General features: G+C 47.3%; 1 protein-coding gene across 1 annotated transcript in view; it reads left to right on the top strand.

The window, feature by feature from the left end:
* Positions 1 to 9,090: 9,090 nt before the first annotated feature.
* Positions 9,091 to 18,823, top strand: part of LOC118942968 (palmitoyltransferase ZDHHC3) — a 30,803-nt gene continuing 21,070 nt past the window's right edge. The window contains exons 1-4 of the mRNA XM_036958351.2: positions 9,091 to 9,255; positions 10,052 to 10,140; positions 15,907 to 15,980; positions 17,986 to 18,098. Coding sequence (XP_036814246.1) covers positions 9,131 to 9,255; positions 10,052 to 10,140; positions 15,907 to 15,980; positions 17,986 to 18,098 — 401 coding nt within the window. The 5' untranslated portion in view covers positions 9,091 to 9,130. The remainder of the gene's footprint in view (positions 9,256 to 10,051; positions 10,141 to 15,906; positions 15,981 to 17,985; positions 18,099 to 18,823) is intronic.

Below are 18,823 nucleotides of genomic sequence, written 5' to 3'. Positions count from 1 at the left end.
GCACAGCCGTGGGTGGGCCTGGGAGGGCACATGACTGGGCAGGGGCACAGCCGTGGGTGGGCCTGGGAGGGCACATGACTGGGCAGGGGCACAGCCGTGGGTGGGCCTGGGAGGGCACATGACTGGGCAGGGGCACAGCCGTGGGTGGGCCTGGGAGGGCACATGACTGGGCAGGGGCACAGCCGTGGGTGGGCCTGGGAGGGCACATGACTGGGCAGGGGCACAGCCGTGGGTGGGCCTGGGAGAGCACATGACTGGGCAGGGGCACAACCATGGCTGGGCAGGGGCACAGCCGTGGGTGGGCCTGGGAGGGCACATGACTGGGCAGGGGCACAACCATGGCTGGGCAGGGGCACAGCCGTGGGTGGGCCTGGGAGGGCACATGACTGGGCAGAGGCACAGCCGTGGGTGGTTCTGGGAGGGCACATGACTGGGCAGAGGCACGGCCGTGGGTGGTTCTGGGAGGGCACATGATGGGCTGATACTACTATAGACTGATACTACTATAGGCTGATACTACTATAGACTGATACTACTATAGGCTGATAATACTATGGGCTGATAATACTATAGGCTGATACTACTAAGGGCTGATACTACTATAGGCTGATAATACTATGGGCTGATACTACTATAGGCTGATACTACTATAGGCTGATAATACTATATGCTGATACTACTATGGGCTGATACTACTATGGGCTGATAATACTATATGCTGATACTACTATGGGCTGATACTACTATGGGCTGATACTACTATGGGCTGATACTACTATAGGCTGATAATACTATATGCTGATACTACTATGGGCTGATACTACTATGGGCTGATACTACTATGGGCTGATACTACTATAGGCTGATACTACTATAGGCTGATAATACTATATGCTGATACTACTATGGGCTGATACTACTATGGGCTGATACTACTATGGGCTGATACTACTATAGGCTGATACTACTATAGGCTGATACTACTATATGCTGATACTACTATAGGCTGATAATACTATAGGCTGATACTACTATGGGCTGATACTACTATATGCTGATACTACTATATGCTGATACTACTATGGGCTGATACTACTATATGCTGATACTACTATGGGCTGATACTACTATGGGCTGATACTACTATATGCTGATACTACTATATGCTGATACTACTATGGGCTGATATTATCGGCTGCAGTTCCAACCGTTATCTGGTGATTAGTCAGTTTGCTTCATTATAAATGTTTGTGTGTGTGTTTCTGATCCAGACAGGCTAGTTACTGGTACACGGACTGGTTCCCGAAGGACTCGTGTGTGTGTGTGTGTGTGTGTGTGTGTGTGTGTGTGTGTGTGTGTGTGTGTGTGTGTGTGTGTGTGTGTGTGTGTGTGTGTGTGTGTGTGTGTGCTCTGTATCTCTGATTAACCACATTGCCTTTCCACTGTGGCTGTCAACAAAAGTTTATTAAAACTTTGCAACTCTGGAATAAATGATGGTTCCCTGCTGAGAGAATTGCCTTAAATCTCTCTCTGTCTCTCTATGTCTGTCTCTCTGTCTCTCTCCCTCTCTCTCTCTGTCTCTCTCTGTCTGTCTCTCTGTCTCCCTCTCTCTCTGTCTCCCTCTCCTCTCTCTCTGTCTCTCTCTCTGTCTCTCTCTCTCTCTGTCTTTCTCCTCTCTCTCTCTGTCTCTCTCTCTCTGTCTTTCTCCTCTCTCTCTCTGTCTTTCTCCTCTCTCTCTCTCTCTCTGTCTCTCTCTCTCTATCTTTCTCCTCTCTCTCTCTGTCTCTCTCTCCTCCCACTCTTGCTCTCTCTCTCTCACTCTCTCTCTCTCTCTCCCTCTCCTCTCTCTCCCTTTCTCTCTGTGTCTCTCTCTCTCCCTCTCTCTCTCTCTCTCTCTCTCTCTCTCTCTCTCTCTCTCCCTCTCTCCCTCTCTCTCTCTCTCTCTCCCTTTCTCTCTGTCTCTCTCTCTCTCTCTCTCTCTCTCTCTCCATCTCCTCTCTCTCTCTCCATCTCCTCTCTCTCTCTCTCTCTATGCTCTTGCACGGTTTCTCTTTTGAGGTTTTGTGACTTTGAATCGTTAATTCTTGCCATTTCCATTTCCATGCCTATGGGGATGTGTGTGTGTGTGTGTGCGCGGGATCATTAAAATACATCACAGATGAATGTGCCTCTGGGGATTTGGTCCAAGCCAATGGCACGGTGCTTACAGCGCTTCCCTAAGCATCTGGAATCGATCAGCCGTCAGGACGTCTCTCAACTGTTTTCTCAGATTATTCCTTTAATCATTTTTATTTGTTCGTTGCTTGGCGTTTTCCTGCTGATAGGGTAAGTTGAGTGTATATTGGACTTAAAGACACTGCCCTGCCGAACACATCGGTGGATACACACACACACACACACACACACACACACACGCACACACACACACACGTCTTTAGAACGTAGCCTACAGGAACACAGAGTTCGGGAACTCATCCATGTTTCTTACCCATCCAAGATGGCGGTCCAATCAGCCGGCACTCCCTTTCTGCTAGACCGGCTCATGGAATGGCACAGAAATGTATCACTGTCTCCAGACCAGACCGTTTCTGGGTTGGTTCAAAAGTGAGATCTCGAGAAATCTCTGGGCCTATTTCAATAGTCTTAGCTTTCACCCTCTCCTATCTGGGGTGTATCTCAATTGTACTCCGTTCTGCCACCTCTGGTTTCTCAGCTCCCGCTCAACCCAGTCAAAGCTCCTCTCAATTCTGGTACGAACCAGCTATCGATGATGCTAGGAGAGTAGAGTCCCTGCCCATCTTCCGAAGATGTCTGAAAACCCAACTCTTCACAAAGTATCTTGATTAATTACGCACACACACACACACACACACACACACACACACACACACACACACACACACACACACACACACACACACACACACACACACACACACACACACACCTCTCCCCCCTCCCTGATAGCTACTTTATTAAAGAAACATTTACCCACTGGGCACACGCTGGTTGAAACAATGTTGTTTTAACATAATTAGAAAAATTATGCTTTTGTTTTGTGTTGTTTCAGGTACAAAAAAAACCTATTCAATCAAAAATTGAAGGAAAAACATTGCATTGTGGGACTTTTCTGCCTGTTGGCCAGGTGACCATTTTAAGGTGTTTTTATGTGATTCCTACAGAAACAAGTGTGTGTGTGTGTGTGTGTGTGCACGCGCGTGTGTGTGTGTGTGCCTAGCAAACAGTGTCTGAAATGTTCCCGATGGCTAACTCCTGTATTGATGTAATAATAATCATTGATAATAAGTGCTTTTAATTATACAGAAAAAATCTCAAAGTGCATATAATATTATTTTTTTTAACCAAATAGAAAAGAAAATTACAACAAGAAAGCTGCATTCCAGGTGACTCATGAAGCTGGTTGAGAGAATGTCAAGAGTGTGCAAAGCTATCATCAAAGCGAAGGGTCGCTACTTTGATAAATCTCAAATACAAAATATATTTTGATTTGTTTAAAAATTTTTTGGTTACTACATGATTCCATGTGTGTTATTTCATAGTTTTGATGTCTTCACTATTATTCTACAATGTAGAAAATAGTAAAAATAAAGAAAAAGTAGGCGTGTCCAAACTCTTGACTGTTCTGTATATATTTCCAAAACAATATCTCCCTGATCTGGTTCACCTGTCTTTGTGATTGTCTCCACCCACCTCCAGATGTCACCTGGTTTCCTCGGAAGTCCCATTATCCCCAGGGTATTTATTCCTGTGTTCTCTGTTTGTCTGTTGCCAGTTCGTCTTGTTTTGTCAAGTCAACCAGACTTTTTTCCCCCCTTTTCTCCATTTTTTTTTTTTGTTGTTGTTTCTAGTCCTTCCGGTTTTGACCCTTGCCTGCCTTGACTCTGAACCCGCCTGCCTGACCATACTGCCTGCCCTGACCTCGAGCCTGCCTGTCATTCTGTACCTCCTGGACTCTGACCTTGTTGATGATGTTTTGCCTGTCCACGACCATTTTCTTGCCTGCTCCTTGGATTATAATAAATATCAGAGACTTGAACCATCGGCCTCTCGTGTCTGCATCTGGGTCTCGCCATGTGCCCTTATACGATATGTATGGGGGATTGGAAATAATGCAGACAATGACATTGACACAATCTATCTGCAATGTTAAAGAGCACAGCTATCAACAGAAAGACTTCCTAGAGAGAAAGGTTTTTAGGCCCCTTTTTAAATGGACCCCGGGGTCTGTGGCGCCTTCATGTGCTCCGGGAGGGCCTTCCAGAGGCTGGGGGGTGGTCGAGACAGGGAGAGACTGGATCAGCTACCATCAGCAGCAGGTTGTTGGTGATCCTGAGTAGGGCTGTTTCAGTACTGTGGGCCAGAAACCTGACTGGAATGTCTCAAACAGGTCCTGTAGCTGTATAGCAGCGCCTTGAAGAGGTAAAGGACGTTGGATATTGGCCTTGGCCTGTAATTGGTCAGCACTTCCTGCTCCAGGGTGGGTTTCTTCAGAAGGGGGCTAATGGCAGCCATCTTAAAAGCAGGTGGGACACTAACAGATATTGGAGGGAGTGGTTAACAATCTGGATTAACAGAGGGCTGAGTACAAGGGTACATGATTTAGCAGGGCTGTTGAAATAGGATCCAAGGTAGGAGTTTTCTCAATAACTCCCTGGGTGACTTCAAGGAAGAGGCTGAGGGTGGCGTTGGTGGAAGGTCGAGGAAGGGATGAGAGTCGTAGAGATGTTGCTGCCTTATCTTATTTTATTTTTTTAAGTCAATGAATATGTTACACTGCGCTTGGTGGAGGAAAACTGGTGCTTTGAGTTTTCAGAATTGTTATTGATAAGGTTATCTTCTCTCTCTTCTCGCTCTCATCCCTCTCTCTTCTCTCTCTCATCCCTCTCTCTTCTCTCTCTCATCCCTCTCTCTTCTCTCTCATCCCTCTCTATTCTCTCTCTCATCCCTCTCTCTTCTCTCTCTCATCCCTCTCTCTTCTCTCTCTCTTCTCTCTCTAGTCCCTCTCTCTCTGGCTCTTCTCTCGCATCTCTCTCTCTCATCCCTCTCTCATCTCTCATCTCTCGCTCTTCTCTTGCTCTCTCTCGCTCTCATCTCTCTCTGTCTCTCGCTCTTCTCTCACTAGTCTCTCTCTTCTCTCTTCTCCCTCTCTTCTCTCCCTCTCTTCTCCCTCTTCTCCCTCTCTTCTCTCTCTCTGGACTGAAAGTTAATCTAACTGTGTTCACCTGCGCTGCAGTCCTGATCATACAGTCAGTGGCACAGAGCGAGAGAGAGAGAGAGAGAGAGAGAGAGAGAGAGAGACCGAAAGCGAGAGAGAGAGAGAGAGAGAGATGCTATCTGTACACTACCCACAAAATGAGGTGGAAACTGTATGACCATATTAGAGACACATATTTCCCTCAGATTACACAGACCAACAAAGAATTAGAAAACAAACCCAATTTTGATAAACTCCCATATCTACTGGGTGAAATACCACAGTGTTCCATCACAGCAGCAAGATGTGTGACCTGTTGCCACAAGAAAAGGTCAACCAGTGAAGAACACACACCAATGTAAATACAACCCATATTTATGATGATTTATTTTCCCTTTGGTACTTTAACTATTTACACATAATATGTCTTTATTATTTTGGAACTTCTGTGAGTGTAATGTTTAATGTTCATTTGTATTGTTTATTTAACTTTTGTTTATTATTTACTTCACTTTCTTTGGCAACGTTAACATATGTTTCCCATGTCAATAAAGACCCTTGAATTGAATTGAATTCAATCGAGAGGGGGGAGAGAGAGAGAGAGAGAGAGAGAGTGAGAGAGAGAGATGGTGAAAGGAGAGGAGGGAGATATGAAGAGGAGGAATGAGGGAAGGGACAGAGATAGGGAGAGGAGGAATGAGGGAAGGGACAGAGATGAAGAGGAGGAATGAGGGAAGGGACAGAGATAGGGAGAGGAGGAATGAGGGAAGGGACAGAGATGAAGAGGAGGAATGAGGGAAGGGACAGAGATATGAAGAGGAGGAATGAGGGAAGGGACAGAGATATGAAGAGGAGGAATGAGGGAAGGGACAGAGATAGGGAGAGGAGGAATGAGGGAAGGGACAGAGATAGGGAGAGGAGGAATGAGGGAAGGGACAGAGATAGGGAGAGGATGGATGAGGGAAGGGACAGAGATGAAGAGGATGAATGAGGGAAGGGACAGAGATGAAGAGGAGGAATGAGGGAAGGGACAGAGATAGGGATGGATGAGGGAAGGGACAGAGATGAAGAGGATGAATGAGGGAAGGGACAGAGATATGAAGAGGAGGAATGAGGGAAGGGACAGAGATGAAGAGGAGGAATGAGGGAAGGGACAGAGATATGAAGAGGAGGAATGAGGGAAGGGACAGAGAGATGAAGAGGAGGAATGAGGGAAGGGACAGAGATGAAGAGGAGGAATGAGGGAAGGGACAGAGATGAAGAGGAGGAATGAGGGAAGGGACAGAGATGTGAAGAGGAGGAATGAGGGAAGGGACAGAGGTATGAAGAGGAGGAATGAGGGAAGGGACAGATATATGAAGAGGAGGAATGAGGGAAGGGACAGAGATGAAGAGGAGGAATGAGGGAAGGGACAGAGATAGGGAGAGGAGGAATAAGGGAAGGGACAGAGATGAAGAGGAGGAATGAGGGAAGGGACAGAGATGATGAGGAGGAATGAGGGAAGGGACAGATATGAAGAGGAGGAATGAGGGAAGGGACAGAGATGAAGAGGAGGAATGAGGGAAGGGACAGAGATATGAAGAGGAGGAATGAGGGAAGGGACAGAGATAGGAAGAGGATGGATGAGGGAAGGGACAGAGATGAAGAGGAGGATTTTTTTTTTTTAAGAGAGGGTAAGGAGTGTCCTGTTAGGGCGAAGGAGAATGAGGTGGTAAGGGGAAGGAGTGTCCAGCGTGTCTCCTATCTGGAGGCGAGTGTGGCGGGGAACGATTGTGGCCGGGAACGAGTGTGGAGGGGAACGAGTGTGGCGGGGAACAAGTGTGGAGGGGAACAAGTGTGGAGGGGAACGATTGTGGCCGGGAACGATTGTGGCCGGGAACAAGTGTGGAGGGGAACAAGTGTGGAGGGGAACGAGTGTGGCGGGGAACGAGCGTGGCGGGGAACGAGTGTGGCGGGGAAGAAGCAATGGTAGTAGAGCCACCTAGACCAGTGAATGGTTCTCATCAAACCTAGACCAGTGAAGGGTTCTCATCAACCCTAGACCAGTGAAGGGTTCTCATCAACCCTAGACCAGTGAAGGATTCTCATCAACCCTAGACCAGTGAAGGATTCTCATCAATCCTAGACCAGTGAAGGATTCTCATCAACCCTCGACCAGTGAAGGATTCTCATCAACCCTAGACCAGTGAAGGATTCTCATCAACCCTAGACCAGTGAAGGATTCTCATCAACCCTAGACCAGTGAAGGATTCTCATCAACCCTAGACCAGTGAAGGATTCTCATGAACCCTCGACCAGTGAAGGGTTCTCATCAACCCTAGACCAGTGAAGGTCTTCAACCCTCGACCAGTGAAGGGTTCTCATCAACCCTAGACCAGTGAAGGATTCTCATCAACCCTAGACCAGTGAAGGATTCTCATCAACCCTAGACCAGTGAAGGATTCTCATCAACCCTAGACCAGTGAAGGATTCTCATCAACCCTCGACCAGTGAAGGGTTCTCATCAACCCTCGACCAGTGAAGGATTCTCATCAACCCTAGACCAGTGAAGGATTCTCATCAACCCTAGACCAGTGAAGGATTCTCATCAACCCTCGACCAGTGAAGGATTCTCATCAAACCTAGACCAGTGAAGGGTTCTCATCAACCCTCGACCAGTGAAGGGTTCTCATCAACCCTAGACCAGTGAAGGTCATCAACCCTCGACCAGTGAAGGATTCTCATCAACCCTAGACCAGTGAAGGATTCTCATCAACCCTCGACCAGTGAAGGGTTCTCATCAACCCTAGACCAGTGAAGGTCATCAACCCTAGACCAGTGAAGGATTCTCATCAACCCTAGACCAGTGAAGGATTCTCATCATCCCTAGACCAGTGAAGGATTCTCATCAACCCTAGACCAGTGAAGGTATATCATCAACCCTAGACCAGTGAAGGATTCTCATCAACCCTAGACCAGTGAAGGATTCTCATCAACCCTAGACCAGTGAAGGATTCTCATCAACCCTAGACCAGTGAAGGATTCTCATCAACCCTAGACCAGTGAAGGATTCTCATCATCCCTAGACCAGTGAAGGATTCTCATCAACCCTAGACCAGTGAAGGATTCTCATCAACCCTAGACCAGTGAAGGATTCTCATCAACCCTAGACCAGTGAAGGATTCTCATCAACCCTAGACCAGTGAAGGATTCTCATCAACCCTAGACCAGTGAAGGGTTCTCATCAACCCTAGACCAGTGAAGGTCATCATTCCTAGACCAGTGAAGGATTATCATCAAACGAAGGACAGTGAAAGGTGAATTTTGTATTATTTATTTCAATGGTCATCAACTGTACAGCACAAGAGGAGAAGAAGTCTAAGAACAATTGGAATGATTGTGAATGCCGCTGAAAGTTTTTGGGGTCTTTGTGATTTCACAGTCGAGGCAGTGCAAGAACTCCTGTCGGTGAATGTAGCCCCATCACAGGTTCCTGAGGGTGTGTACGGATGTAAATTTAGTAGTGGACTGTGATTTAAAAAAATATTTTTTACATTTTAATTTAACCTTCATTTAACTCGGCAAGTCGGTTAAGAACAAATTATTATTTACAATGACGGCCTACGCTGGCCAAACTCTAACAACACTGGGCCAATTGTGCACTCCCAATCACGGCTGGTTGAGATACAGCCTGGAATCAAACCAGGGTCTGTAGTGACGCCTCTAGCACTGAGATGCAGTGCCTTAGACCGCTGCGCCACTCGGGAGCCCAGTTCTTATTCAATACCGCGTCCATCCGGAGGCGGTGATGCACCTTTAACGTTGGATGGTAACCGCAGTTAACCCCGTCGGGAGAGAACATGGCATTTTGATTCTCCCCCTAGTCCCCGCCCTCCTGACGTCACCCGGAAGAGGGGGACGGACGGGGGAACCAAGATGGCGTTTCTACGCTGTAGGCGAGACCCGTGTGGATTTATATGTCTCATACTAACTTATTTCAGCGTCTTTTACGCCGATTATGTGGTCATTCAGTATGTCCTCATCCCTGCCTACTCGGGAAGGTAAGTATTGCGTGTGTTTCTTCCGCTAACTGCTTAAAAACGGCTTAGCGTCTGTATAGCTAACGTTAGCATACCTTCGCTGTTTGTATAGGTATTCTGTATCATTATCCAATGTTGACAACGGCTTCGTTACATTACTTATAGTTAGTTACCTGTAGCGGGGCTGTACATTCACTATGACCAGGTAGTTAACGCGTTTTCCCAAGTCAGTCTTTGAGCACAGTACACAAGAACAAAGTGAAAGGCTAGTTTGATAGCATCAAAACAATGTTGTTGACACTCAGAGCTTCACTACTGAGAGTTCGTTTTAAATGGCCCGCTGCCCCGGGTGGGTAGGGATGTCATTTTAGGAATGGAACTGTATAAAATGCGCAAACCCAGTGCACCGGGCCATGCATAATGAACTCGCCCAATGTGTGGGTTTACTGTGAACTCACAAATTGTAATCTATCCTTGTCGAACCAGTCAAACCGGATAAACGTTTCATCCCTTCTCTACTGCAGTTAGAGAAAAGTGTAAAATACTTTGTTTGGTGCTACAAGCCAGTGTAGTTGGCTAGCTAGTTCACTCATTCATTCATTTGGTGCTGTCAGTCTCCACCCTTGACTCTCACTCTCTCTCCCCCTCCTCACCGCTCCTTCTTTCTCCAACTATCCTCTCTCTCTTCTGTCTCTTCTCTCTCTCTCCTCTCTTCTCTCCCTCTCTTCTCTCTCTTCTGTCTCTTCTCTCTCTCTTCTCTCCCTCTCTCTTTGCTCTCTCTTCTCTCTTCTCTCTCTCTCTCTCTCTCTCTTTTCAGTGTGTGGTGTACACTACATGGGTCAGTGTTTAACTTGATTCTACTACTGCTGCTGGCCTGTCACTCCAAAGCTGTCTTCTCAGACCCAGGTTTGTTCAGCCCGTGTGTGTGAGTGAGAGACGGAAACAATACTACCAACTGACGAGACTAACCCAGAAAGTGTTTTTCTTTTGACAATAGGGGTGTGTTACAGTCTAGCAAGGCTTCTGTCTGTACCTGTGTGTATCTGGTGCAGTGGTGTAACGTACTCAAGTTGTTTTTGGGGGTATCTGTACTTTACCATTCATATTTTTGAATACTTTAATTCACTCCATTCCTTAAGAAAATAATGTATTTTTTACTCCATACATTTTCCCCTGACACCCAAAAGTACTTGTTACATTTGAATGCTTAGCAGGAAAGGAAAATAGTCAGATTCACACACTTATCAAGAGAACATCCTTGGTCATCCCTACTGCCTCTGATCTGGAGGACTCACTAAACAGAGAACAACCCTGGTCATCCCTACTGCCTCTGATCTGGAGGACTCACTAAACAGAGAACATCCCTGGTCATCCCTACTGCCTCTGATCTGGAGGACTCACTAAACAGAGAACATCCCTGGTCATCCCTACTGCCTCTGATCTGGAGAACTCACTAAACAGAGAACATCCCTGGTCATCCCTACTGCCTCTGATCTGGAGGACTCACTAAACAAAGAACGTCCCTGGTCATCCCTACTCCCTCTGATCTGGAGGACTCTCTAAACAGAGAACATCCCTGGTCATCTCTACTGCCTCTGATCTGGAGAACTCACTAAACAGAGAACATCCCTGGTCATCCCTACTGCCTCTGATCTGGTGGACTCACTAAACAGAGAACATCCCTGGTCATCCCTAATGCCTCTGATCTGGTGTACTCACTGAACACACATGCTTCCTTTGTTTATTATGCCTGAGTGTCTCCTCCAGGTATGGTGTGGTGTGGGTTTATAATATGTTGTGACTCAGGTGTACTTGACTACCTGTGTGTCCTCCAGGTATGGTGTGGTGTGGGTTTATAATATGATGTGACTCAGGTGTACTTGACTTCCTGTGTGTCCTCCAGGTATGGTTGGTGTGGGTTTATAATATGTTGTGACTCAGGTGTACTTGACTACCTGTGTCTCCTCCAGGTATGGGTGGTGTGGTGTGGGTTTGAAATATGATGTGACTCAGGTGTACTTGACTACCTGTGTGTCCTCCAGGTATGGTTGGTGTGGGTTTATAATATGTTGTGACTCAGGTGTACTTGACTACCTGTGTGTCCTCCAGGTATGGTTGGTGTGGGTTTATAATATGTTGTGACTCAGGTGTACTTGACTACCTGTGTGTCCTCCAGGTATGGTGTGGTGTGGGTTTATAATATGATGTGACTCAGGTGTACTTGACTACCTGTGTGTCCTCCAGGTATGGTTGGTGTGGGTTTATAATATGTTGTGACTCAGGTGTACTTGACTACCTGTGTGTCCTCCAGGTATGGTTGGTGTGGGTTTATAATATGATGTGACTCAGGTGTACTTGACTACCTGTGTCTCCTCCAGGTATGGTGTGGTGTGGGTTTATAATATGTTGTGACTCAGGTGTACTTGACTACCTGTGTGTCCTCCAGGTATGGTTGGTGTGGTGTGGGTTTATAATATGTTGTGACTCAGGTGTACTTGACTACCTGTGTGTCCTCCAGGTATGGTGTGGTGTGGGTTTATAATATGATGTGACTCAGGTGTACTTGACTACCTGTGTGTCCTCCAGGTATGGTTGGTGTGGGTTTATAATATGTTGTGACTCAGGTGTACTTGACTACCTGTGTGTCCTCCAGGTATGGTTGGTGTGGGTTTATAATATGTTGTGACTCAGGTGTACTTGACTACCTGTGTGTCCTCCAGGTATGGTGTGGTGTGGGTTTATAATATGATGTGACTCAGGTGTACTTGACTACCTGTGTGTCCTCCAGGTATGGTTGGTGTGGGTTTATAATATGTTGTGACTCAGGTGTACTTGACTACCTGTGTGTCCTCCAGGTATGGTTGGTGTGGGTTTATAATATGATGTGACTCAGGTGTACTTGACTACCTGTGTCTCCTCCAGGTATGGTTGGTGTGGGTTTATAATATGTTGTGACTCAGGTGTACTTGACTACCTGTGTGTCCTCCAGGTATGGTTGGTGTGGTGTGGGTTTATAATATGTTGTGACTCAGGTGTACTTGACTACCTGTGTGTCCTCCAGGTATGGTTGGTGTGGGTTTATAATATGATGTGACTCAGGTGTACTTGACTACCTGTGTCTCCTCCAGGTGTGGTTGGTGTGGGTTTATAATATGTTGTGACTCAGGTGTACTTGACTACCTGTGTCTCCTCCAGGTATGGTTGGTGTGGGTTTATAATATGATGTGACTCAGGTGTACTTGACTACCTGTGTGTCCTCCAGGTATGGTTGGTGTGGGTTTATAATATGTTGTGACTAAGGTGTACTTGACTACCTGTGTGTCCTCCAGGTATGGTTGGTGTGGTGTGGGTTTATAATATGTTGTGACTCAGGTGTACTTGACTACCTGTGTGTCCTCCAGGTATGGTTGGTGGGGGTTTATAATATGATGTGACTCAGGTGTACTTGACTGCCTGTGTGTCCTCCAGGTATGGTTTGGTGTGGGTTTATAATATGTTGTGACTCAGGTGTACTTGACTACCTGTGTCTCCTCCAGGTATGGTTGTTGTGGGTTTATAATATGTTGTGACTCAGGTGTACTTGACTACCTGTGTGTCCTCCAGGTATGGTTGGTGTGGGTTTATAATATGTTGTGACTCAGGTGTACTTGACTACCTGTGTCTCCTCCAGGTATGGTTGGTGTGGGTTTATAATATGATGTGACTCAGGTGTACTTGACTACCTGTGTGTCCTCCAGGTATGGTTGGTGTGGGTTTATAATATGATGTGACTCAGGTGTACTTGACTACCTGTGTCTCCTCCAGGTATGGTGTGGTGTGGGTTTATAATATGTTGTGACTCAGGTGTACTTGACTACCTGTGTGTCCTCCAGGTATGGTTGGTGTGGTGTGGGTTTATAATATGTTGTGACTCAGGTGTACTTGACTACCTGTGTGTCCTCCAGGTATGGTTGGTGTGGGTTTATAATATGATGTGACTCAGGTGTACTTGACTACCTGTGTCTCCTCCAGGTGTGGTTGGTGTGGGTTTATAATATGTTGTGACTCAGGTGTACTTGACTACCTGTGTCTCCTCCAGGTATGGTTGGTGTGGGTTTATAATATGATGTGACTCAGGTGTACTTGACTACCTGTGTGTCCTCCAGGTATGGTTGGTGTGGGTTTATAATATGTTGTGACTAAGGTGTACTTGACTACCTGTGTGTCCTCCAGGTATGGTTGGTGTGGTGTGGGTTTATAATATGTTGTGACTCAGGTGTACTTGACTACCTGTGTGTCCTCCAGGTATGGTTGGTGGGGGTTTATAATATGATGTGACTCAGGTGTACTTGACTGCCTGTGTGTCCTCCAGGTATGGTGTGGTGTGGGTTTATAATATGTTGTGACTCAGGTGTACTTGACTACCTGTGTCTCCTCCAGGTATGGTTGTTGTGGGTTTATAATATGTTGTGACTCAGGTGTACTTGACTACCTGTGTGTCCTCCAGGTATGGTTGGTGTGGGTTTATAATATGTTGTGACTCAGGTGTACTTGACTACCTGTGTCTCCTCCAGGTATGGTTGGTGTGGGTTTATAATATGATGTGACTCAGGTGTACTTGACTACCTGTGTCTCCTCCAGGTATGGTTGGTGTGGGTTTATAATATGTTGTGACTCAGGTGTACTTGACTACCTGTGTCTCCTCCAGGTATGGTTGGTGTGGGTTTATAATATGTTGTGACTCAGGTGTACTTGACTACCTGTGTCTTCTCCAGGTATGGTTGGTGTGGTGTGGGTTTATAATATGATGTGACTCAGGTGTACTTGACTACCTGTGTGTCCTCCAGGTATGGTGCGGTGTGGGTTTATAATATGTTGTGACTCAGGTGTACTTGACTACCTGTGTGTCCTCCAGGTATGGTTGGTGTGGTGTGGGTTTATAATATGTTGTGACTCAGGTGTACTTGACTACCTGTGTGTCCTCCAGGTATGGTTGGTGTGGGTTTATAATATGATGTGACTCAGGTGTACTTGACTACCTGTGTCTCCTCCAGGTGTGGTTGGTGTGGGTTTATAATATGTTGTGACTCAGGTGTACTTGACTACCTGTGTCTCCTCCAGGTGTGGTTGGTGTGGGTTTATAATATGTTGTGACTCAGGTGTACTTGACTACCTGTGTGTCCTCCAGGTATGGTTGGTGTGGGTTTATAATATGATGTGACTCAGGTGTACTTGACTACCTGTGTCTCCTCCAGGTGTGGTTGGTGTGGGTTTATAATATGTTGTGACTCAGGTGTACTTGACTACCTGTGTGTCCTCCAGGTATGGTTGGTGTGGGTTTATAATATGTTGTGACTCAGGTGTACTTGACTACCTGTGTGTCCTCCAGGTATGGTTGGTGTGGGTTTATAATATGTTGTGACTCAGGTGTACTTGACTACCTGTGTGTCCTCCAGGTATGGTTGGTGTGGGTTTATAATATGATGTGACTCAGGTGTACTTGACTACCTGTGTCTCCTCCAGGTGTGGTTGGTGTGGGTTTATAATATGTTGTGACTCAGGTGTACTTGACTACCTGTGTCTCCTCCAGGTATGGTTGGTGTGGGTTTATAATATGATGTGACTCAGGTGTACTTGACTACCTGTGTGTCCTCCAGGTATGGTGTGGTGTGGGTTTATAATATGTTGTGACTCAGGTGTACTTGACTACCTGTGTCTCCTCCAGGTATGGTTGGTGTGGGTTTATAATATGATGTGACTCAGGTGTACTTGACTACCTGTGTCTCCTCCAGGTATGGTTGGTGTGGGTTTATAATATGTTGTGACTCAGGTGTACTTGACTACCTGTGTCTCCTCCAGGTATGGTTGGTGTGGGTTTATAATATGTTGTGACTCAGGTGTACTTGACTACCTGTGTCTCCTCCAGGTATGGTTGGTGTGGTGTGGGTTTATAATATGATGTGACTCAGGTGTACTTGACTACCTGTGTGGCCTCCAGGTATGGTTGGTGTGGGTTTATAATATGATGTGACTCAGGTGTACTTGACTACCTGTGTGTCCTCCAGGTATGGTGTGGTGTGGGTTTATAATATGTTGTGACTCAGGTGTACTTGACTACCTGTGTGTCCTCCAAGTATGGTTGGTCTGGGTTTATAATATGTTGTGACTCAGGTGTACTTGACTACCTGTGTCTCCTCCAGGTATGGTTGGTGTGGGTTTATAATATGTTATGACTCAGGTGTACTTGACTACCTGTGTGTCCTCCAGGTATGGTTGGTGTGGGTTTATAATATGTTGTGACTCAGGTGTACTTGACTACCTGTGTGTCCTCCAGGTATGGTTGGTGTGGTGTGGGTTTATAATATGATGTGACTCAGGTGTACTTGACTACCTGTGTGTCCTCCAGGTATGGTTGGTGTGGGTTTATAATATGATGTGACTCAGGTGTACTTGACTACCTGTGTGTCCTCCAGGTATGGTTGGTGTGGTGTGGGTTTATAATATGTTGTGACTCAGGTGTACTTGACTACCTGTGTGTCCTCCAGGTATGGTTGGTGTGGTTGGTGTGGGTTTATAATATGATGTGACTCAGGTGTACTTGACTACCTGTGTGTCCTCCAGGTATGGTTGGTGTGGTGTGGGTTTATAATATGTTGTGACTCAGGTGTACTTGACTACCTGTGTCTCCTCCAGGTATGGTTCCCCTACCAGAGACGGCCATCGACTTCTCTGACCTGAGGTCCCAGAATTCACACATGAATGAGAGGGTGAGTAACACACATACTCACAGCACTAGTGTGATGGATGTCACTGCGCTTAATTAGAAGCTCTGCTTCCTTCTGGGAACACCGTCCTTAGAAAGGCCTGATCTAGAGACCCTCTGCTTCCTTCTGGGAACACCGTCCTTAGAAAGGACTGATCTAGGGACCCTCTGCTTCCTTCTGGGAATACCGTCCTTAGAAAGGCCTGATCTAGAGACCCTCTGCTTCCTTCTGGGAAAACCGTCCTTAGAAAGGACTGATCTAGGGACCCTCTGCTTCCTTCCCTATCTGGGAACACCGTCCTTAGAAAGGCCTGATCTAGGGACCCTCTGCTTCCTTCTGGGAACACCATCCTTAGAAATGCTTGATCTAGGGACCCTCTGCTTCCTTCTGGGAACACCTTCCTTAGAAAGGCCTGATCTAGGGACCCTCTGCTTCCTTCTGGGAACACCGTCCTTAGAAAGGCCTAAACTAGAGACCCTCTGCTTCCTTCTGGGAACACCGTCCTTAGAAAGGCCTGATCTAGGGACCCTCTGCTTCCTTCTGGGAACACCGTCCTTAGAAAGGCCTGATCTAGGGACCCTCTGCTTCCTTCTGGGAACACCGTCCTTAGAAAGGCCTGATCTAGGAACCCTCTGCTTCCTTCTGGGAACACCGTCCTTACAAAGGCCTGATCTAGGGACCCTCTGCTTCCTTCTGGGAACACCGTCCTTAGAAAGGCCTGATCTAGGGACCCTCTGCTTCCTTCTGGGAACACCGTCCTTAGAAAGGCCTGATCTAGGGACCCTCTGCTTCCTTCTGGGAACACCGTCCTTAGAAAGGCCTGATCTAGGGACCCTCTGCTTCCTTCCCTATCTGGGAACACCGTCCTTAGAAAGGCCTGATCTAGGGACCCTCTGCTTCCTTCTGGGAACGCCGTCCTTTCGAAAGGCCTGATCTAGGGACCCTCTGCTTCCTTCCCTATCTGGGAACACCGTCCTTAGAAAGGCCTGATCTAGGGACCCTCTGCTTCCTTCTGGGAACACCGTCCTTTCGAAAGGACTGATCTAGAGACCCTCTGCTTCCTTCCCTATCTGGGAACACCGTCCTTAGAAAGGCCTGATCTAGGGACCCTCTGCTTCCTTCTGGGAACACCGTCCTTTCGAAAGGCCTGATCTAGGGACCCTCTGCTTCCTTCTGGGAACACCGTCCTTAGAAAGGCCTGATCTAGGGACCCTCTGCTTCCTTCTGGGAACACCGTCCTTAGAAAGGCCTGATCTAGGGACCCTCTGCTTCCTTCTGGGAACACCGTCCTTAGAAAGGCCTGATCTAGGGACCCTCTGCTTCCTTCTGGGAACACCGTCCTTAGAAAGGCCTGATCTAGGGACCCTCTGCTTCCTTCTGGGAACACCGTCCTTAGAAAGGCCTGATCTAGGGACCCTCTGCTTCCTTCCCTATCTGGGAACACCGTCCTTAGAAAGGCCTGATCTAGGGACCCTCTGCTTCCTTCTGGGAACACCGTCCTTTCGAAAGGCCTGAAATAGGGACCCTCTGCTTCCTTCCCTATCTGGGAACACCGTCCTTAGAAAGGCCTGATCTAGGGACCCTCTGCTTCCTTCTGGGAACACCGTCCTTAGAAAGGCCTGATCTAGGGACCCTCTGCTTCCTTCTAGGAACACCGTCCTTAGAAAGGCCTGATCTATGGACCCTCTGCTTCCTTCTGGGAACACCGTCCTTAGAAAGGCCTGATCTAGGGACCCTCTGCTTCACAAACACACGTGACAAATGTCTTTTAGCCAGGTGACACGAGGGGAGCGATTTCAAGCTGTGCATTGAGCTTACGGTTTAGTCTATTCCACTATGATGTGTGGGGGTGTATTATGACATTATGTGTTCCCTACAGGGTTGTGGGGGCTGAACTGTGTAGCTTGAAACGTTAAGTTGCCATTTAGTTGCTGTGCAGAGTCTGACACACAGACACACACACACACAGTAGTGTAATATATTGTTGCTGTGATATTGTGTGTTACAGGGTTGTGAGGGCTGGACTGTTTGTAGTCGTTGTGAGACCTACCGCCCCCCCAGAGCTCACCACTGTAGAGTATGTCAACGATGCATACGACGCATGGACCACCACTGTCCCTGGTTAGTCACTCTACAGTTCCTCCTACAACCTCTCTCTGTCCCTGGTTAGTCACTCTACAGCTCCTCAACCTCTCTCTGTCCCTGGTTAGTCACTCTACAGCTCCTCAACCTCTCACTGTCCCTGGTTAGTCACTCTACAGCTCCTCAACCTCTCTCTGTCCCTGGTTAGTCACTCTACAGCTCCTCCTACAACCTCTCTCTGTCCCTGGTTAGTCACTCTACAGCTCCTCCTACAACCTCTCTCTGTCCCTGGTTAGTCACTCTACAGCTCCTCCTACAACCTCTCTGTCCCTGGTTAGTCACTCTACAGCTCCTCCTACAACCTCTCTCTGTCCCTGGTTAGTAACTCTACAGCTCCTCCTACAACCTCTCTCTGTCCCTGGTTAGTCACTCTACAGCTCCTCCTACAACCTCTCTCTGTCCCTGGTTAGTAACTCTACAGCTCCTCCTACAACCTCTCTCTGTCCCTGGTTAGTCACTCTACAGCTCCTCCTACAACCTCTCTCTGTCCCTGGTTAGTAACTCTACAGCTCCTCCTACAACCTCTCTCTGTCCCTGGTTAGTCACTCTACAGCTCCTCAACCTCTCTCTGTCCCTGGTTAGTCACTCTACAGCTCCTCAACCTCTCTCTGTCCCTGGTTAGTAACGCTACAGCTCCTCAACCTCTCTCTGTCCCTGGTTAGTCACTCTACAGCTCCTCAACCTCTCTCTGTCCCTGGTTAGTC

The sequence above is a fragment of the Oncorhynchus mykiss genome, chromosome 21 (genome assembly GCF_057628025.1).
Source record: "Oncorhynchus mykiss isolate SJ-2025 chromosome 21, ASM5762802v1, whole genome shotgun sequence".
Lineage (NCBI taxonomy): Eukaryota > Metazoa > Chordata > Actinopteri > Salmoniformes > Salmonidae > Oncorhynchus > Oncorhynchus mykiss.
This window is presented reverse-complemented; position numbering and strand designations above follow the sequence as displayed.